At 33.3% G+C, this 23,788-nt stretch overlaps 1 protein-coding gene across 1 annotated transcript; it reads left to right on the forward strand.

The window, feature by feature from the left end:
* The first annotated feature begins 8,237 nt into the window (after positions 1–8,237).
* On the forward strand, positions 8,238–14,580 carry LOC139511299 (single-strand DNA endonuclease ASTE1-like). The gene is made up of 2 exons (XM_071297923.1): positions 8,238–8,328; positions 12,223–14,580. The coding sequence occupies exon 2, from the start codon at positions 12,223–12,225 to the stop codon at positions 14,134–14,136; it is 1,914 nt and encodes a 637-aa protein (XP_071154024.1). The 5' UTR covers positions 8,238–8,328; the 3' UTR covers positions 14,137–14,580.
* Positions 14,581–23,788: the final 9,208 nt, after the last annotated feature.

Genomic DNA, 23,788 nt, shown 5'->3' on the forward strand with positions numbered 1-23,788 from the left:
GTTAATCTCAAGTTCTCAAGAGTTAAACATGCCCCAGGGCCCAGACACACTCAAACATGAATGGTTCGTGTACACCATCAAGGATATGTGGCTTTATATGCATGATAAGGACAGGACAGACATTTTTAAACATGTCTGAGTGTCAACTTCCAACTTGCTTAGTTTTTTTTATATAAACAACAAACGAAGACTAAAAATCAAGTGAACATTATCGATGCATCAGATTGATAGCTGTTGATTGGTACTTTTATAAATTGACAACCCCCGGAACCCCCCCCCCCCCCTTTCTGGATCCGCGCCTGCAAGTTGATTCCAGATTAATATTTACTGAATCAAAGAATGACTGTAACCATTACCCTAAAAAAAAAAATGGCTTAAAACAAAGATTAACTGAGTGCTTACACTTTGCACTTGCGTAGGCTTTTTATCCAGACAATAACTTTTGACTTACCCCTTGCTGAAATTTTTGAAAATTGGGAAAAAAAGGGGGGTACTTCCAGACAACTGAAGTCATTTATATGGACAACTTCGTTCATAGATTAACCCAGTTTCAATGTACTACATACATCTGTTACACACTGCAGCATAATTAAATAACTACAGATAATGTAATACGAGGAGTTTGAGCAACATGAAAAACATCAACAAATGACGGTGTAAAGCCTTCAACTAATCATCATTTTTAAGTTAAATAGATTTAAAATCCTCGAAACATCATCACCCTTCATTGTCTCAATCAATTTCGTGGTTAAAAACTGTTGTATATGACATAATTTGCTTAATTTTGCGCCGAAATAACTCCAAAAACGTTTGAAATGTGTTGCATTTTGACCTCCGGTTGAAGTATTTATTATGTAAACAAGACTCATAGTGACGGGGAATCCTATACATAGTCATGTGCCCATATGTTTCTGGGTCACATTTATTTATATCTCGACCAATGAAAAGCTTTAGGATGCATTTGTGTCCGTTCCTAGTAAACAGGGGGATTACCCACGGTTTTTTGGAAATCTACAGAGGACGTCTTTTGATTTATCATATTTCAGTAACGGAGCACTTATTTTAATACCTATTTTGGCAGTCGTGTGACAAAATCTATTCTAATGAAAAATTAACCTCAAATACTGATGGATGTTAAGTTGTTTTAATAAATTTATTGTCTGAAGCACAGGATATGTTTTTGTTTACACGCTGGTTACAGCGCCACCTCGAAATTTTTAGATTATCTCCCCTTTCCCGCGTGACCACCGGAAGGAGCTCTTCAATGTCACTGGCTTTCCCACTGTAAAGCCCAATAATTATAAACCTCAAATAGCTAAACCTCTCACGTGTATGACAGTTGAAAAGAATGCCATTATGTGTGAGCAAGAAAAAAGAAACATGATGGTAGAAACGTCAAAAAAAGGGTACAGCCGTCAACATGGTAATATAATTCTAACCTGATCAATATAAAAAAGTAACTTTTTCAACAAGGCCACACAAAATGGCAGATCGAAAAGGTACATAAACAGATATGGAAGACAAAAATACAAAATTGACCATAGCACAATGGCGGGATGTACAAGTACATATCAATGTCATAAATATATAATCAAAAATGGATAAACAATAAAAGTTAAAATATACAAGGACACAAAAGGGGACAAGTAGTAAAGAGGATTAACAATGTCAGTACATAGAAGCTATACTTCAAGACCAAAATATTCCAGATTACTGATCATAGTGATGTGAATGTATAAGCTGATCTTGTTAAATTTCAAAAGGAACATAATGTACTCTGATACAAATTTACATATTCTTGTTTGTAAATCAGACAAATAAATTCATGAAAATTGCTGAAAGATGCGGAAAGATATACTAAACGACAAAATAAAATAAAATTCATGCAAAGATTCGTGCACATTTTTTTATTGTTTATAATTGTGATATTTTCAATGTTAGATTATTGTTTTAAGAAATTCCAATAGCTTTTTCCCAAACTTGTGCGCTATAATTTAGTTGCGTAATAAACATAACGGCAACAAATCGTTTCTAACAGAATTATTGCAATTGTTTCCTCTACTTCATCAACTCATGTGATATGTTCTATCATTGGTGGGTCTAGGTGGGTGCTCAGAGGGCTGGAACCCATTTTCTGTGAATGTTATTGTATATTTTTTGGTTTTTTATTATGTGAACGTTAATTATGTTCTTCCGGGTTGACATTGCCAATTTTTTTTTTCACCGTTACTGTTTGTAATTCATCCAGACCTGTCTATGCATCAATCAATGACGAAATATAAAAAGATATCATCGGTGGTGCTGCAGGTAAGAATATATGTAAGCAATGAGGTATTATGATACAAATGTCAAAAAGTAGACCATTAATTTTTTTATTTTTAGTAAGATTTAGAGTCATCATTATGAAACAATCTATTTTATAAACTGATTTCAATAATACAATTTTGTAGCGCGTAAGACATATAAATAAATTAGAAGTACTGTATATCACCACAACACATAAAACATGGTACCTCATCTCATCTTATCTTACTCGTTCAGCATATATGCCTGCTGATCAAGAGAAAACTATTGAACATTTTAAATTCAAAACTAAACAAAAAAAGATGAAATTGAAATATTATAACAAGAACGAAAACGTTTGAATTAAACTCATGACCATAACGATAATGAAAAAATCCATATACATGATATTCAGATAAAATAAAGGGAGGACAGATAAGATCAACAGTTCAATGGCAAGATGAGAGCTACAAAGATACAACATATTACTTGGGATTTGAAAAATATAGACAAAAAAAGGAAAAACATTTCTGCTTTTCATTGTATGGTGACATGCAAATTTGAACCAGAAAAAGGTGTAAAACATCTAATTTTGAGATATGTAGTAACTGCAGACCAGTTTATATATATATCTGAATATATATGTTTGAGATAACATTTCTATTAATACTGATTTTTCTAGTTTTGCAGATCTGCAATGAGCAATTATGTCTTGATATAATATTAAGGGATCTTGGTAGAACTCATCCAATAGGAAAAATCAAGAACGGTAAAATGTATGCTAGATAGATATAGGAAGATGTGGTGTGAGTGCCAATGAGACAACTCTCCATACAAATAACAATTTAAAAAGTAAACCATTATAGGTTAAAGTACGGCCTTCAACACGGAGCTTTGGCTCACACCGAACAACAAGCTATAAAGGGCCCCAAAATTACTAGTGTAAAACCATTCAAACGGGAAAACCAACGGTCTAATCTATATAAACAAAACGAGAAACGAGAAACACGTATATATTAAATAAACAAACGACAACTACTGTACATCAGATTCCTGACTTAGGACAGGTGCAAACATTTGCAGCGTTTCTTGCATAGAACACGTCAATTGGTATTCTCAAACAAAAACGAAGATAACCTACCGAGATACCGCTATGGACTCCTTAAACATTCTATGTTTTTCAAAATTATTAACATCTATTTCTTCAGCAATCAAAGACGGGCTTCAAAGTTATTGTGAAACTGCCTATTCTAGAGGGGGCGTGAATCAGATGTGGATACTTAAAAATCCCAAAGATCTTTTAGAGTACATACAATCTAACTCTCTTTCATCTTGTAATAGTATTAAAACATGTGACTGTTCTACTCTTTACACTAGCATTCCATATTCCAAACTAAGAGACAAATTGAAAGAGTTGGTTTTGCTTTGCTTCATAAAAAAGAATGGCCAACGTAGATACAAGTATCTTGTCTTAGGGAGGGATAAATCCTACTTTGTAAAGGACCACTCTGATTCAAACAAAAATTTCTCTGAAACTGATATTATCAAAATGTTTGATTTCTTGAATGACAACATATTTGTTACGTTCGGAGGACGTGTTTTTTAACAGACTGTCGGCATTCCAATGGGAACAAACTGTGCTCCTCTACTTGCTGACTTGTTTCTTTATTATTATGGGGCTGACTTCATGCAGGAACTTCTTAGGAAGAAAGATAAGAAGCTAGCAATATCCTTTAACTCTACTTTCTGCTATATAGATGATGTTCTTTCACTAAATAATTCAAAATTTGGTAACTATGTGGAATGCATCTATCCAATCGAGCTAGAGATAAAGGATACTACAGACTCAGTTAAGTCGGCCTCATATCTTGACTTACATCTAGAAATTGACAATGAGGGTCGGTTGAAAACAAAACTTTACGACAAAAGAGATGATTTCAGCTTTCCAATTGTGAACTTTCCATTTCTAAGTAGCAACATTCCAGCAGCACCTGCATACGGAATATACATCTCCCAATTGATACGATATTCCCGTGCTTGCATTTCCTATCATGATTTTCTTGATAGATGGTTGCTGCTCACAAGGAAGCTATTAAACCAAGAGTTCCAAATGGTGAAGTTGAAATCATCCCTTCGTATGTTTTACGGACGCCATCACGAGTTGGTTGACCGTTAATGAATAACCGTTTCACAAATGATATCGGATATGTTCCTTACATCGCAACTACATTCCCTTTCCCTTTCATGAATGTGACCTACCGAATTAGACTGTTCACCGGATTTGTAATCACATAAGAAACACGACGGGTGCCACATGTGGAGCAGGATCTGCTAACCCTTCCGGAGCACCTGAGATCACCCCTAGTTTTTTGGTGGGGTTCGTGTTGTTTATTCTTTAGTTTTCTATGTTGTGTCATGTGTGCTGTTATTAGTTTGTCTTTTTCATTTTTAGCCATGGCATTATCAGTTTATTTTAAATTGATGAGTTTGACTGTCCCTTTGGTATCTTTCGTCCCTCTTTTCAAAAAGTTGTGCGCACAAGTTTAAAAGTTGTGCTCACAAGATTTAAATTTCATCTTTGGCACTTAAGGGGCTCTGTACTTTATAGATTGATTTGATCTACAGTTAAAAAAGTATATTATATATATAAGAAAAAAAGAAAATGTGGTATGATTGCCAATATAACCTTTTTTTCCAAATTTGATACTTGCAAGTGATCCTTGTACATGCACTGTTTTTTTATATTTTCATATGTTTTCATTCTTACCATTCAAAGTCAACGATTAAATCTCTTTTCTTTTAAACAGCCCTTTTTAGACATTAGTGTCAGATCAAATTTTTTTAATGAGTAGTGACGCCATCACACATAGAATTACATCAGGGCTATTTTACGGAAAACTAGTGGAGTATTTACAAGAAAAGTGGTAAAAATACATGTCAATATGTATGATGTATATAATTTTAATTTATACTATGGTTTTGTAGCTTAGTTGAAAAACAATTATCCATGCTGAAAAACATTTTAACATTCTAAAAAAATTGAGAAAGGAAATGGGGAATGTGTCAAAGCGACAACAACCCGACCATTGTTTATTTGTCTGATATACGTAAATATGGTGATGTTGACAGGAGATGTTGAATCAATTCCAGGCCCTGCGAATACAGTTGACATTTCAGACCAAAGTATATCAATTTTCCACTGTAAAATACGCAGTTTGAAAAACAAACTGGATTATATTTCAAGTGTTATAGAATACTTCGATATCATATCTTTTTCTTAAACTCATCGGGTCCCTATTCTTCCCAACGAAAACATAGCATTCCTGGGATTTTTAACACCAATACGGAAAGACAGGATATCCGATGGAGATAGAATTATTATGTTTTATCATACATTTAGTAGTAAATACATGTGTACAATAGTTCTTTATATTTGATAAATGGCCTGCTGTTTAATCCATATCGGGCAAGTTTGATGCGCACCCTTTATCATACCCTTTATCACACCCCTACCCTTTATCGCACCCTTTATCACACCCTTACTCATTTTTCTTTTTCTATTTTTTTTTAACTCCGTTTTTATTGATGCAAGCTTCTCTAGAAAAAAATTCTTGAAAATAAATGAACGGTCATTCGGACGTGACAAAATAAACAACATATTTTTAAAACAACAGCACGCATATTGTAAGGTAACCCAGGTGCGTCGGCTGAGTAATTGAGCAGTTCTTTAAAAGCTTTTAAAACAAGACAAAAGTAGAACTGAAGGTAACCAAGGTGCTAGGGACCAGAAAGCAGTTCATATATACTATCCTGTTGAAATATATGATAAAGCGTAAAAAACATGGCAAAATCCATATCACATGCCGTATCACCTTCGATCAATATCATCACTCGGGCTTAAAGACCCTCTGACTGATATTGGTATCTCGGGATGATACGGCATATGATACAGATTTTTCCAATTATTATTCTCTATTAATATTGAAATAAAGCGGCGCCTAGATTTGCAGCATGATAGTCTAGAAATTGTGAGGTTTAAATTGAAAACAAAATTGCACGTGATATTGATTAACATGACTTTTTGATCTTAACTCTTTTCATCGTTCAATTATGAAAACGAAACGCGCGTCTGGCGCATTAAAATATAACCCATATACCTTTGATAATTATTTACACCACTGGGTCGATGCCACTACTGGTAAACGTTTCGTTCCCAAGGGAATCACCAGCACAGTAGTCAGCACTTCGGTGTTGACATGAATATCAATTAATGTATGGTCATTTTTATAAATTTCCTGTTACAAAACGTTGAATTTTTCGAAAAAAAAACTTTGAATTTTCTTATCCCAGAAATTAGCCGTATTTGGCACAACTTTTTGGAATTTTAGGTCCTCAATGCTTTTCAACTTTGTATTTGTTTGCCTTTATGACAATTTTGATCTGAGCGTCATGAATGAGTCTTATGAAGACGAAACGCGCGTATGACGTATTACATTATAACCCTGGTACCTTTGATAACTATTTGGTCGCTGTACGTTATGGTGTTGAAAACGGCATTACACGAAACTAATCTTATTATTTGTTTGGGTGATCTACATAAAACATTCCTACTAAACCTACCTGTATAAGTGATATATTATTTATAAATGGTATATTTAATACAAATAACGATGCTTCTCATATTGATTCACGAACTTGTTCGTTGTCCTTATTAGACCCAGTATTAAAAACTGATTCCAGTTATTTTATTGACTCGGGTAATTTTCTTATCAGTAGAGATTTAAATGATCATGAAGGTACTTTCATAACGATAAAAGCGGGTTCAGTAACTCCAAGAGTTTCAAAGTACAATATGATACTTTAAAAGAAGGAATTAAAACTTAATGAAACTGAAGGTTTTGGAGGTCTAATGGAAGAAATTACTAATACTTGATAATGATATTGACGTCCATGAATCTTGCAATATATTAATGCACGAATTTTTGAAAGTGCCTGAATCTTGCATTCCGCAAATAGAAGTAATTATTCGATCTAATGATAAAATCTGGTTTAATTCAAATATCCGTAAAGAAATAAGATAAAGATACAAGTTTTGGAAAATATATTAAAAAAATGTGTTGACATTCCAAATAGATATTTTTGGTCAATAGCTAGCTTAAGCTATGTTCACACTGCCAATTAGATCAACTCGTGATCCCGATTGTTCAATTTTCCACGAACAAGTGTAAGCAATTGCTTGATCGATCCTGTCTACGACATCTACCCAACCGACTGTCAACGACTTTAACTCGACCATTCACGACTCCTTATTGACTCCATCACAATTCCATGATAAGACAACCTTGATTGTGCGCATAAAATATATGCGAAACGTCGACATGGATAAATTGTTGGTTGAAGACAGTTTTTTAAATGAAAGGAACATCTGAAGAGATCAGTTTTCAGGAATGATAGAAAACAAACTTGACTTGGCTATAATATGTTATATTCACCTAGCGAATGCAGACAAATAAGTACCCATACTTTTTTATCCACTTATAAATAATTGATAATAAATCTCTTAGTAGAGTAATATTCAGGTTAACTACGATATGTTTAGAAATGTGAATATATAAAGATAGCATTAATTGGACAAAACGTGTATCGGATTTTGGTCACAAATATAAGTAGAGAATTGTTGTGGAAGTAGTCCAACTGCAGTAAATATCTAAAGGGATATTTCATACTTATCGTTTAACGTTTATATTGAATTGTATTGAAAAATATTATTGAGTTATTTCTTTCTGACTTGAAAGATCTATTATACTACATTTACTTTGTCTAACAAAACGCCTTCTAGTCCAAAGTATTGAGGTGTAAGTATGCATTGATTTTTTTAACTACAAAGTTCAATACGTAACAGGTAATACATTACTTTAAATCGAAATAATGATTTAAAGTAATAAAACGAAAACCTTGTGTGCATAATAAACGTTTAACTTTTTTAAACAAGGATACCAGTTAGGTTGAACATTTAAAAGAAAACTTCATAAATGAAACTAACAGGTAAGTATTGAGGAATCAATGCAATAAGCTTTACTTATATTTTGTTTCTCATGCTGTATTAACTTATTTCTTTCATTTTAAATCTAAAAAAAAATGTAGCTAACTAGATGATTGCTGATGACTGTTTCGCACTACCTCTGTATTGTATTTTTTCGAAAAAAAATATTGGATGTTGTTTGAAATGACATATATTTAGGTAATAGCACCGATATATATGTGTATATATATACAGATTTTACCACTACATCACGTGTGGTACGATATTTATCTATTCGAGACAATAATTACTTTTTTTAAGTTTAACTGTCGAGATGGGATAAATATCGTATTACACGAAATTAGGCATTGAAATCTGTTTCTCTAATATGCAGCCAAACTTATTCCTTCTTTTCAAATAATGTGCAAAAAGATATGACGTCATCAGTCGTGGTCACCTTTTTTCGTGCCGACACATTTGGAAATTCAGAGAAACGAAAGAAAATTCGACGTTATAATCGAAATTTGACCCATGAAGAACTAAGATCATACGAACTACATAAACGAATAATTAAGCTTTCGATGTTACAGTTAATCGTCAGTAGAGTCTAGGATAATAACAATCAAAACCAAGGAGTAAACAAAGACTCACAAAACCAAAGGACATTTACATCAACAGTTATTAATTAATAATTAAGAAACAACACGAACTCCACTAAAAGCCGGGAGTGAAATCAGGTGCTCCGGAAGGGTAAAGTTGTAAGATAGTACATGATATATAAGGCATGAAGATGGAATTGATTACATATTAGCTAAATATCTGTCGTAACGGATAGGAAGATTCAGTGATAAATACGTCTAAACAAGTGAAATCACTATGACAGCTCCATCCATTGGATCACCAATGAAGGTGATCCAATGCTGAAAACACATATTATATTCACAATTACTTTAAATATCATCACAGCGATCTTATATCTGCAAATTTGCGGAAGCAATCTTTTGTTCTGCATTTGTCGTGCTGTTGGGATAAACATATATTTATGAAGCAGGGGTTCGAATCCCGATCAGGGAAAAACGACAAATTGGCTTACGCAATATAGATCTTAATGAGGGCAACAGTAGTATCCCGTTGTTTAAAAGTCACAAATCGATAGATAGAAATAAATCCGAGCCACAACATAAAACCAGGGGACACACATCAAATAGTGACTACAAGAGGAAAACAACGAAGCAATAATACTGAAGTGCGACGATAACAAACGCCAATATGCAGAGAAACAATAACACTGAAATGCGACGATCACAAAAGGCAATATGCAGAGAAACAATAACACTGAAGTGCGACGATAACAAAAGGCAATATACAGAGAAACAGTAATACTGAAATGCGACGATAACAAACGCCAATATGCAGAGAAACAATAACACTGAAGTGCGACGATAACAAAAGGCAATATGCAGAGAAACAATAATACTGAAGTGCGACGATAACAAAAGGCAATATGCAGAGAAACAATAACACTGAAGTGCGACGATAACAAAAGGCAATATGCAGAGAAACAATAATACTGAAGTGCGACGATAACAAACGCCAATATGCAGAGAAACAATAACACTGAAGTGCGACGATAACAAACGCCAATATGCAGAGAAACAATAACACTGAAGTGCGACGATAACAAAAGGCAATATGCAGAGAAACAATAATACTGAAGTGCGACGATAACAAAAGGCAATATGCAGAGAAACAATAACACTGAAATGAGACGATAACAAAAGGCAATATGCAGAGAAACAATAACACTGAAGTGCGACGATAACAAACGCCAATATGCAGAGAAACAATAACACTGAAGTGCGACGATAACAAAAGGCAATATGCAGAGAAGCAATAATACTGAAGTGCGACGATAACAAAAGGCAATATGCAGAGAAGCAATAATACTGAAGTGCGACAATAACAAAAGGCAATATGCAGAGAAACAATAACACTGAAGTGCGACGATAACAAACGCCAATATGCAGAGAAACAATAACACTGAAGTGCGACGATAACAAAAGGCAATATGCAGAGTAGCAATAATACTGAAGTGCGACAATAACAAAAGGCAATATGCAGAGAAACAATAACACTGAAGTGCGACGATAACAAACGCCAATATGCAGAGAAACAATAACACTGAAGTGCGACGATAACAAAAGGCAATATGCAGAGAAGCAATAATACTGAAGTGCGACTATAACAAAAGGCAATATGCAGAAAAACAATAATACTGAAGTGCGACGATAACAAAAGGCAATATGCAGAGAAGCAATAATACTGAAGTGCGACAATAACAAAAGGCAATATGCAGAGAAACAATAATACTGAAGTGCGACGATAACAAACGCCAATATGCAGAGAAACAATAACACTGAAGTGCGACGATAACAAAAGGCAATATGCAGAGAAGCAATAATACTGAAGTGCGACTATAACAAAAGGCAATATGCAGAGAAACAATAATACTGAAGTGCGACGATAACAAACGCCAATATGCAGAGAAACAATAACACTGAAGTGCAACAATAACAAAAGGCAATATGCAGAAAAACAATAATACTGAAGTGCGACGATAACAAACGCCAATATGCAGAGAAACAATAACACTGAAGTGCGACAATAACAAAAGGCAATATGCAGAGAAACAATAACACTGAAGTGCGACGATAACAAACGCCAATATGCAGAGAAACAATAATACTGAAGTGCGACAATAACAAACGCCAATATGCAGAGAAACGGACTATTTGATAACAGCTGCCAGATTTCCGATTTGGTACAGGACAATTAAACCTGGTTTCATGACTAGCAAAACTCCCGCTTATATGGCAAGGTTATGAAATATTGCTTATATGACAACACTACGTGACAGGAATACAGTACACACAAATATACTCAGCACATTTTAACACATACATAAATAATGTAGTTCATTTCAACATGTAAACTGCGGAATAAAAACGGACATCTTGGATGAGGAATATGAATATTCAATACAGGTCTATACTTTTCTTTGCTTAAGTTTATTGCTTTTGTTTATCTTCACGTTCGATATTTTGTAAGTTAAAATGCACATACCTATATAAATAAACCAAATGTCACGAATTTCAACATTCGTGATTTTTTTGGTAACTTGCATGAAAAAATAGAGAAGGATACCAATAGGAAATGTCAATTTATAAAACGAAAATAAACTGACATCGCCTTGATTATTAACTTTCTCGTGAAGACAATTATACTTTTGATATGATGTTCCTTTCAGGAAATAATGCAATAGTTGGTGCGTAATGATATGATATTAAAGTACTGAAAACCAACTTACTAAGTAATTTCATTAGCGATTTATATTCGCGACGTTCGTGAGTACAAACATAAAGCGAATATGAATCGTCGCGAATATATAAGACTTGGATCTTTTCTTATCTTATTCCATCAAGTAAATAGGCAAATCGCGATAATTAATCGCCGCGAACTGGACTATAAAGGATAAACGCAAAATAAGTTTACAGTAAATACAATCAATTGAGAGAAACTCATCATTGTTGACCAATTGTGATTTTCTTTCATTATACTAATTAGATTGAACTAAGCATCGAGAGATGGTGCGCCTGCAAATATTTTCAACCATGCCATATTTTTCATTTACTTGTCCAAAGTACTGTAATTAAATGGTTGTCGTTGTATTAAAATAAATCAATTTCAGTGCATAATATTGTATATTCCGGCATTAGTGAGTATCATATTAAAAGGTGTTTTTCTGCATGGAATCTTATAAGAAATATCAATACATTTAAATGTATAGTTTTCGATTAATGATTTATGGAGTACAGTATTTTATTATGATGTGTATATAACATTTTTTTTCTTTAAAGATGGGTGTTCAAGGATTAACAACAATTGTAAATAAAAATGCAGCGATTTTGTTGAAAGACAAGGATATTATAAAAACAAAACTGGTAATTGATGGCGATAGTCTGGTTTATTTCTTATATCAGAACAGGAATATTAACCTTAAACATGGCGGCGATTATAACAATTATGCTGACATAATTAAAGCCTTCTTCAGTGCTCTGAGGTCCAACCAAATATGTCCATATGTTGTGTTTGATGGTGGGTACGAAACCGACAGACGAAAACATGAAACACATGTACGTAGAGCAAGGGAAAGAATAAGTAAATCTAGAGAAATCAATAGCTCTGAGACTACATTTGCTCCTATGCTCTCCCGTTTAACTTTCCTTGAGGTGATTGGTACAATGAAAATACCTTTTGTGGTATGTGATTTTGAAGCCGATCACGACATTGCAACTCTTGCAAATGCATTCAAATGTCCAGTATTATCAAATGACAGTGATTTCTTTGTGTACGATTTAATAAAAGGATATATACCTTTAGAGACATTGTTTGTCTCAGAATCGTCCTGCATAGGCAAAGTCTATTATGCAAAATACATGCAGAAGGTTTTCCCTGGTTTGCAAATATCGAGATTACCCGTATTAGCTGTAACGTTGGGAAATGATTACATTAAAAGGAAGAACTTATATAAATTTTACTCAACTTTACCTGATGATCCTAGTATAATAGATCTAACCGTGATTCAAAGGAAAGCGATTCGTTGGTCTATAGGTGCTTCACTTGACGATGATCTATCAAGATTGGAAGAGAGTCTTCCGGAAACATTACGTAAATTTGTGAAAATATCCCTAAAAATGTATTCAGATACACAATGTTTTGAAAGCTTCGATCTTGTTCAATATTTTTCGAATAAGGATACGAGTACAACAAGCAAATTAAAGGAAAGACATCGAACAGGTAAAATACCTGTATGCGCTCAGAATATCCTTAATTTGCAAGAAATTTTTCTTCTGTGTCAAGTAGAAAACATTTCTAGAAAAAGATCAATACACAGATCTACTCTTCGATTACGAAAAGCAATATATGCAATGTTGTTGGGAACTGAAGATACAAACATATTTGAGTACGATCGGTATGGTGGATCACTTGTGCGCTTTAATTGTACATCGACATCGCTTGACCGAGTGCAAATGCCTAAATATAAGGAAATAACAAAGGATCATGAGAAAATAGATATTCTATGTTTAATCTTTAGATTTGAAAACAAAGAGGTTTTAGATGACTTCAGTGGTAATACAAAATTGTTTGTCCTCTTCTTAACGTACTGGGCAAAGCACGCTAAACCGAATGTGGATTCAATTTACATAAAGAGTTTGATTTTGTGTCACATTGTTCTTACCGCAAGAACAATTGTGAATACAAAACACTACCATTCTGGAAACTCGATTGTCCAGATTTTGTTAAACATGCACAAATTATGTGGCGACAAATTGAAAAATCTATTAAGAAGATCTGAAAAATATTTCTCATTAGATTTAAGTAATTTATCAATGAATATTGTGCACGGTTTTTCGCAATATCAATCTTGTTTTGCTTTTGGAACTTATCTGAATCAGCTTTTAGGAAATCCAATTCCACTGTTAAGTCCACAAGAAGTTTTTAATGGTACTTTCCTTCATAATATCTATGTACGTTGTAAAAACTACGAAGAAGAAAAGGTTGACAGAAAAATTAAGACAATTTTCCAAAATAACGAAAGTTTGGGAAAACTTTACGACGATTTAGTATCCGCAATAAAAAAAAATGTAAACAGCGCGAGATGGGAAGTGAAAAGAATACCACAGAGTGTCAACAGGTCACCTTTTACGAGAGGTTCTAGAATTTTCTGTTCTAACATATTTAGTCTACTTAGAAGGGATGTTGAAGCCTGAGATAAACAACCAAATTATGAAATAGGATCAATTTTACTATAGACAAAAGTTTATGGAATTTTTCGGTGAACCAATACATTATACATGTGCTTGGAACTAATGTATATCGATGACATATTCTTTTCACGTTTTCGTACTGATATGTTTACCTATAATATCAACTGTATCCTTATACATGTTGTGGTCAATTGATCAAAAGAAGATGTCAAATGTGCATCGGCGGGTCATTATATTTTTTTCATTGTAATAGTTATAGAGTAAAGATTAAATAAACTATAGTAAATAATGACAGGATTCACTCAATAGACAAGTAGGTTTGTGATTTTTTTTTTATGAAGTACATTTGTTTAATCTGCATGATTTGGTTGCCTCAATTTTAACTCGTATTAATGAAAAGTTTAATCTAAAAAATATCAACTGAAAAAGAAAATAGATCACAAAAGGCACTCGTTTTCGTTTTAGTCATTGCCCACTCGTTATTTAAGTCTCTTTAAACAAGAGGTATGTGTCTGCCAGTAATGTTGGACAAAAATTTTAAAAGTTCTTTAAACATTTTGAAAATTCCAAAAATCAGCAGATAGGTTGCAGGTATCTGAAAGATCAAACACAATCTCACGTGTTGAAACTAACCACAATCAAGCATAAAAAAGGTAAGATCACAAAAAATACTGAACTTTGAGGAAAATCAATTCGGAAAGTCCCTAATCACATGGCAAAATCAAATAACAAAACGCATAAAAAACGAATGGACAAGAACTGTCATATTCCTGACTTGGTACAGGCATTTTCAAATGTAGAACAAGATTACTTTAATTCTTATAAATTTTACAGCAATACAACAAAAAACTAAATGACATGGGATTCAGTAAGCTTTAGATTTATCTTAGATAGCTGCATAGTTTGAAGAAAATCCAAGTTGATTTGAAAAAGTTATTAAAAAAAAAATTAAAGTGTACTATCTGAATTTATATAATAATTTTTATTTTTACCTATTGTAAAATTAACACAGCAATAAATCAAACTACCTAATAAGCTTGAATTTTGTAAGATCAATATTTAATTAAGTTAGGTAAGCTGATTTACACCAGTCAAAACTAAATTTGAAGGTAAAGACTAGTTGAGAACGGTCGAGACTGGTTGAGACTGAGTCGAGACTAGTCGAGACTGGTCGAGACTGGTCAAGACAGGTCGAGACTAGTCAAGACAGGTCAAGACAGGTCGAGCCTTGGTCAAGACCATTTCAGACTACACAAAGAGCATCAAGTACTGAATCAGACTAATTAAGTAAAGTCGAGACCTAGTCGAGTACACTTAAGTACAGTTAAGTACAGTCGAGACAATGTCGAGTAAAATGTGTGCTCGATTTTACTGGTCGAGCACAAAAACTGGTCAATTCAGACTCTGAGCAGTTTGTAGTGTATACACCTTTTAAACGGAGCACCATTGTTTTATAATACATAAGTAACAGAGGAAGTGCCTTTTGAACACTGACTGTATTCTTTACTTTTAGTAGCAAACACAGGCTGACGTTTGAAAATACACATTTGTGTTCTAGTAATTCTCGAATGTACAAGAAAGGTAAAATCTTTTTGTAAAATATCGGTGGCCCTGAAAAGGACCCTTTATAAGAGATATCATCGGCTGCTGGAACAAGATTCATGTCCAGCGCCTTTTTCTCTCGTCTGTCGATGGGCTTCAAGTGTAACGTTAATGCTGCCATTTTGTTTATTTACGTCTGTGGTGTCATTTTTATGGGCAATAACTCGTATACAAATCTAGAAACTCAAAGGCTTATACGCCTGTTTATAATAGATAAAATTGTCGAAATTTCTGGACTAATGGCGCAGGGCAAAGGTGGGAGCCACTTGATCTCTCAAAATCTGTCGTATTTTAAGCAGACAACAAGTTAATAAGAAGATACAAACGTGACTTAACGGTAGACTTCCTGTCTTCTATGTTTACAGAGGGCCCAAAGTGCCAGATGGAAATACAACATATATAGCTGAAAAGTGACAATCTAAGCCTTCCGTAAATTTGAAGATGACAATTTTCTGGACATTTTTTTTTTATAACCTTTTTTTGTTATTTCGTAATGCTGATTTGCCAATTCCTTTTATTGCTTTCACGTTTAGAATTACATCATGATGTTTTAAATTTGATTTTTAATTTATACATATTTAAGAGAGTTCATAATACTAATACTTGAATCGAACGAATCCTCCAGTTTGATACTACATGAAGATGGATTAAGTGATTCTTGATAAAGGGACATTCTGCTTGAGTTTTGGTATATATTTTGATTACCTCGTAGATTGTAATTGTTTGTTTCTGCAAGAGAGGGACGAAAGATACCAAAGGGACAGTCAAACTCATAAATCTAAAACAAACTTACAACGCTCCACATGCGGCACCCGTCGTGTTGCTTATGTGATAACAAATCCGTTAAATAGTCTAATTCGGTAGGTCACATTCATGAAAGGGAAGGGGATTGTAGTTACGACGTAAGGAACATATCCGATATCATTTGTGAAACGGTTATACCATAACGGTCAACCAACTCGTAATGGCGTCCGTAAAATTTACGAAGGGATGATTTCAACTTCACCATTTGGAACTCTTGGTTTAATAGCTTCCTTGTGAGCAGCAACCCTCTATCAAGAAAATCATGATAGAAAATGCAAGCAAGGGAATATCGTATCAATTGGGAGATATATACCCGTATGCAGGTGCTGCTGGAATGTTGCTACTTAGAAATGTAAGGGGTATTAATTCTAATAAGTATTCTGGAGTGTCTTTTTTTCCTTATTTTGTAAAATAAAGTTATTTTTTTAACTTCCCGTCTAATCTTTAATTTTCCCCGTCCCGTCTCCAAATGAAGTGATTGAGTGCTAGCATAGCTAAGACCAGTGACAATACGTGCTGTTTCCAGTTGTTTTTTTTCTTCTTATCATTCAGATTTTAACTGTCCGCAATTATCCCAAACTTCAGAAGAAAATTCCAGAACGGGCCTATTAACAAAAGTTAACTATATTTTTTCTAAATATTCCTTTTTGAGTCGGAATTTCAAACGTATAAGAACATTTAATTGTTTTGATACCTTTTATATTAAATAATCAACATGCTTGGTCCACTTACAGTTACTGCTAAAAAATATACCTTAATGTTTGTGACTAGTAACTGTATCTACCTGAACTCCACCAAAATCAACAATCAAGTTATTTATTTTTTTATTTTTGATACTAAACAACATGATATTAGTTTTATTATGATTGACATTAACTAGATTGATCATTTGCCCAGGAATTAGTATTTTCGACATCGATATTCATCATAGATTGAAGAGTAATTTCATCTGGAGCAGTATGTCCAATTGGTATATCGTCTGTAAACATTCTACTTAATCCAATCATATCTTTTGCAATGTCATTAATTAATATTAGAAATGAAATGGGAACCCAGTATTGAACCCTGTGGAACACCAGCTTTAATATTACCTAATGCGGAAGTCGCCTCTGTTAATATTACCCTGAGTTATATTTGATAGGTAACTTTAAAGCCATAGTAACAGATTGCCTTTAATACCATATCTTTCTAACTTGAGAAATAGGCCCTTTATCTAGACTCGATCAAATGCCTTGCTTACATCAGCAAAAGTTAAACTTGTATAAAATTTATTGTCTAAAGCATACAAGATAGAATGGTACATCTGAATTAGGGGATAAAAAGTAGAGCAACCGAGTATTTAACCAGACTTGAGTTTATTATAAACAAAATGATTGAACATATGTTTATATTTTTTTTTTTTCTGGTACCGTGCTCTCGCAAGAAAGAACTGAAACTGACCTATAATAAGACGGCATTGACTTATCTCCATTTTAAAATAAAGGAATAGCATATGCCAATTTCCAATCTTACAGAAATATATTTTGAGAGAGCGGTTTGTTAAATGGAAGACATATGATAGGGGAAGTGCAATTTCCTTTTTTACTGTTGTCAGAATTATATTACTGATTGTGTCTGGTCCAACAGCTTCCCGATCAAAAGTAAAAATAATATCTTTAACTTCTTCTATAGTTACAGTAATTTTTGACAAAACGTTAATACCTCTTTCATCGAAATCGGGCAAGTTTTTGTTTTCTTCATCCAAGCTACAGATTGGTTGTTTTCCAAATTTTGTTTATATCATGAACAAATACAAAGTAATTTCAATGTACTGCTTTATACGTGTACGTATTGAATTATTTAATTCGAAAACAGAAATTCAATGCCTCCTTACATTTTAATTCTTTGGGCTGGGTGGTGTTTGTAAGACATAATAAGAATCAATGGGTGAACAGTTCTAATATGAAAATGTATACATATGAACAGTAATAAAAGATCTATATAATATTTGTGTTGATATATATGAAAGCCTTTGCATATCATACATATAATGATTAATTTACATTCGAATTAATAGAACTTTGAAGTTTCCTGTCAGTTTTGGTCGGTTAACTATTTAATGTGTTAAACTAATGAAAAAAGAAATTAAATGATCTTTATGAACTACATACAATACTTGTAGAATTATTTTCCTTTCATCGTTGTGGGTGATTTCGCTGTTTGCATCTGAAATATTTATCTTTTCACTTTGATATATAATGATATCCTCGATATGAAAAACTCGTTATCTGATTGACTGATGTTGCTTGCTGAACGTCAAGTGACAAATATTTCATGGATATTCAGGACGAAAACTAACTTATAATACATACAATTACATGTAGTAGGTTCTATTATAGAGGCGTCCGGGGGTTAATCGGAAATTATGGTATATTGAATAGGGACACATATTTCGCCTTGCAACAGGTCATCCACGGACATTTATGACTCTGACAAAGTGTATGGACCTTATATCATTTTCTTTAAAAAAAAAAAAAAAAAAGGAAGTTGTGCGATAATAAGATATCCTTAATAAGAAATCAAAACTGTTAAATTGTAGACTACAAAATGTATATCATAACAATTGCAGTAATGAGATTGGAATATATATATAAGTATAGCTATGTTAAAAGATGAAGGGGAGGTAAACACTGAAAGGTTAATTTACTTGTCTTTTTAATTTATTTATTTATAAAACATGTTGGTGTACACCTTTAAAGTGTTTAACACTATTGGTTAAATGATATAAAAAAAAAATCCGCGCCGTCGGTAAACATATTGCAAGCATGTCAAATATGCATAGAAATAAGAAGATGGGGTATGATGGCCAATATGACAAATTCTCTACAAGAGACCAAATAACATAGAAGTTATCAGCTATAGTTCATCGTTCTGCCTTCGGCAATGAACAAACCCCATACATCATAGTCAGCTATAAAAGGCCTCACGATAATAAAGTTTAGCTTTTTGGTCATGAATGTTTGTCTCTAATATTTAATTAACTGTGCATTTGTATTCAGATATCGCAGATCAAATTTATTCGTTCATTGTTTAATCATACGTTTTTTGATTGAGTTAAGTCTGCCAATTGATATTTTATCGTATGTTTTTCTTTGTTGTGATGTTATGCTATTGTTTCAGAAAAAGGGAGAAGGTTTGGATCCATTAAAACGTTTAATCCCGCTGCAAATGTTTGCACCTGTCCTAAGTCAGGAATCTGATGTACAGTAGTTGTCGTTTGTTTATGTAATATATACGTGTTTCTCGTTTCTCGTTTTGTTTATATAGATTAGACCGTTGGTTTTCCCGTTTGAATGGTTTTACACTAGTAATTTTGGGGCCCTTTATAGCTTGTTGTTCGGTGTGAGCTAAGGCTCCGTGTTGAAGGCCGTACTTTAACCTATAATGGTTTACTTTTTAAATTGTTATTTGTATGGAGAGTTGTCTCATTGGCACTCACACCACATCTTCCTATATCTATTTAAACAATTCGACGAGAACCAAACGGCATGATGTATGTGCAAAGCAATGAACGAAAAACAAATATGATTTACAGTAACAAACGAAATCCAATGTATCACAAGATCTAATAACAGCTAAATTAAGAATATGGCAGTGTTAAACATGTTTACGACCGTACAACCCTAAGATCAGACCGAATCAAAGCTAAACCAGACAACCTAATGCCCCCGCACTCCATTCTCACTGTTTTATAAGATCTTTTAACAAAGTCAATGAAGGACTTCCTTTGAGATATTGTTATATCTTGGAGATACTGATGATGCCCCCGCAGATGCAAAGTGTTACTTTAAAAAAGGAAATGCTAAGCACCTCGAATGCAAGTATAATACTCCAAAACATGACAAAATTCAATTATCTCCCAAAAGAGCAATATAACTAGTAATTGAAATCAATACCGTCACCACATGTACACCTTCAATATTTGTAAAAGTAAAGTGTTAAACTTCCTAGCATTCCGATTTTAAAAGGAGTTATTCAGCAATGCTATGCACCTGTTATGCAAATAAATACACAAAAAATGACAAATTCTACTATCTCCAAAAAGAGCAAATATTATTAAAAATCATATTCACCCTGACCACATGCACACCTTCAATATAATATATCCAAAACGCAAACTGTAGGAGGGATTACCTGGAATAACTATATACATATGCTCCTGATTGGACGGAAGGAAGGACAGACCACAAGACAGACGGACAGACAAGGATTAGATAATGTTCCCCAATTTTTAGTTGCGGGGCATAAAAATAAGTCACTTAAACACATTCCGGAAGTGACAGGGTATGTTTACTTCCCCACAACAACAAAGACACTTATTTAACTTGTGTATACAAGACCTGTAAGTATGTCGGAAATATTTGTTATACAGCTTCTTTAAGAAATTGGATTAGCCAAACCGCTAGCACCATATAGATTAGAAAGAAATAACGACTAGATAACAAACGCTACTACCATATAGATTAGAAAGAAATAACGACTAGATAACAAACGCTACTACCATATAGATTAGGAAGAAATAACGACTAGATAACAAACGCTACTACCATATAGATTAGGAAGAAATAACGACTAGATAACAAACGCTACTACCATATAGATTAGGAAGAAATAACGACTAGATAACAAACGCTACTACCATATAGATTAGGAAGAAATAACGACTAGATAACAAACGCTACTACCATATAGATAGGAAGAAATAACGACTAGATAACAAACGCTACTACCATATAGATTAGAAAGAAATAACGACTAGATAACAAACGCTACTACCATATAGATTAGAAAGAAATAACGACTAGATAACAAACGCTACTACCATATAGATTAGGAAGAAATAACGACTAGATAACAAACGCTACTACCATATAGATTAGGAAGAAATAACGACTAGATAACAAACGCTACTACCATATAGATTAGGAAGAAATAACGACTAGATAACAAACGCTACTACCATATAGATTAGGAAGAAATAACGACTAGATAACAAACGCTACTACCATATAGATTAGAAAGAAATAACGACTAGATAACAAACGCTACTACCATATAGATTAGGAAGAAATAACGACTAGATAACAAACGCTTCTACCATATAGATTAGGAAGAAATAACGACTAGATAACAAACGCTACTACCATGTAGATTAGGAAGAAATAACGACTAGATAACAAACGCTACTACCATGTAGATTAGGAAGAAATAACGACTAGATAACAAACGCTACTACCATGTAGATTAGGAAGAAATAACGACTAGATAACAAACGCTACTACCATGTAGATTAGGAAGAAATAACGACTAGATAACAAACGCTACTACCATATAGATTAGGAAGAAATAACGACTAGATAACAAACGCTACTACCATATAGATTAGGAAGAAATAACGACTAGATAACAAACGCTACTACCATATAGATTAGGAAGAAATAACGACTAGATAACAAACGCTACTACCATATAGATTAGGAAGAAATAACGACTAAATAACAAACCGCTACTACCATATAGATTAGGAAGAAATAACGACTAGATAACAAACGCTACTACCATATAGATTAGAAAGAAATAACGACTAGATAACAAACGCTACTACCATATAGATTAGGAAGAAATAACGACTAAATAACAAACGCTACTACCATATAGATTAAAAAGAAATAACGACCACATAACAAACGCTACTACCATATAGATTAGGAAGAAATAACGACTAGATAACAAACGCTACTACCATATAGATTAGGAAGAAATAACGACTAGATAACAAACGCTACTACCATATAGATTAGGAAGAAATAACGACTAGATAACAAACGCTACTACCATATAGATTAGGAAGAAATAACGACTAGATAACAAACGCTACTACCATATAGATTAGAAAGAAATAACGACTAGATAACAAACGCTACTACCGTATAGATTAGGAAGAAATAACGACTAGATAACAAACGCTACTACCATATAGATTAGGAAGAAATAACGACTAGATAACAAACGCTACTACCATATTGATTAGAAAGAAATAACGACTAGATAACAAACGCTACTACCATATTGATTAGAAAGAAATAACGACTAGATAACAAACGCTACTACCATATAGATTAGGAAGAAATAACGACTAGATAACAAACGCTACTACCATATAGATTAGGAAGAAATAACGACTAGATAACAAACGCTACTACCATATAGATTAGGAAGAAATAACGACTAGATAACAAACGCTACTACCATATAGATTAGAAAGAAATAACGACTAGATAACAAACGCTACTACCATATAGATAGGAAGAAATAACGACTAGATAACAAACGCTACTACCATATAGATTAGGAAGAAATAACGACTAGATAACAAACGCTACTACCATATAGATTAGGAAGAAATAACGACTAGATAACAAACGCTACTACCATATAGATTAGGAAGAAATAACGACTAGATAACAAACGCTACTACCATATAGATTAGAAAGAAATAACGACTAGATAACAAACGCTACTACCATATAGATTAGGAAGAAATAACGACTAGATAACAAACGCTAGCACCATATAGATTAGGAAGAAATAACGACTAGATAACAAACGCTACTTCCATATAGATTAGGAAGAAATAACGACTAGATAACAAACGCTACTACCATATAGATTAGGAAGAAATAACGACTAGATAACAAACGCTACTACCATATAGATTAGGAAGAAATAACGACTAGATAACAAACGCTACTACCATATAGATTAGGAAGAAATAACGACTAGATAACAAACGCTACTACCATATAGATTAGGAAGAAATAACGACTAGATAACAAACGCTACTACCATATAGATTAGGAAGAAATAACGACTAGATAACAAACGCTACTACCATATAGATTAGGAAGAAATAACGACTAGATAACAAACGCTACTACCATATAGATTAGGAAGAAATAACGACTAGATAACAAACGCTAAGTACTACCATATAGATTAGAAAGAAATAACGACTAGATAACAAACGCTACTACCATATAGATTAGGAAGAAATAACGACTAGATAACAAACGCTACTACCATATAGATTAGGAAGAAATAACGACTAGATAACAAACGCTACTACAATATAGATTAGGAAGAAATAACGACTAAATAACAAACGCTACTACAATATAGATTAGGAAGAAATAACGACTAAATAACAAAA

Source organism: Mytilus edulis, chromosome 2 (assembly GCF_963676685.1).
Source record: "Mytilus edulis chromosome 2, xbMytEdul2.2, whole genome shotgun sequence".
NCBI lineage: Eukaryota > Metazoa > Mollusca > Bivalvia > Mytilida > Mytilidae > Mytilus > Mytilus edulis.

What these genes read in the sequence shown, in the direction of transcription:
- LOC139511299 (XM_071297923.1), top strand. Translation starts at nt 12,223, where the DNA reads ATGGGTGTTCAAGGATTAACAACAATTGTAAATAAAAATGCAGCGATT.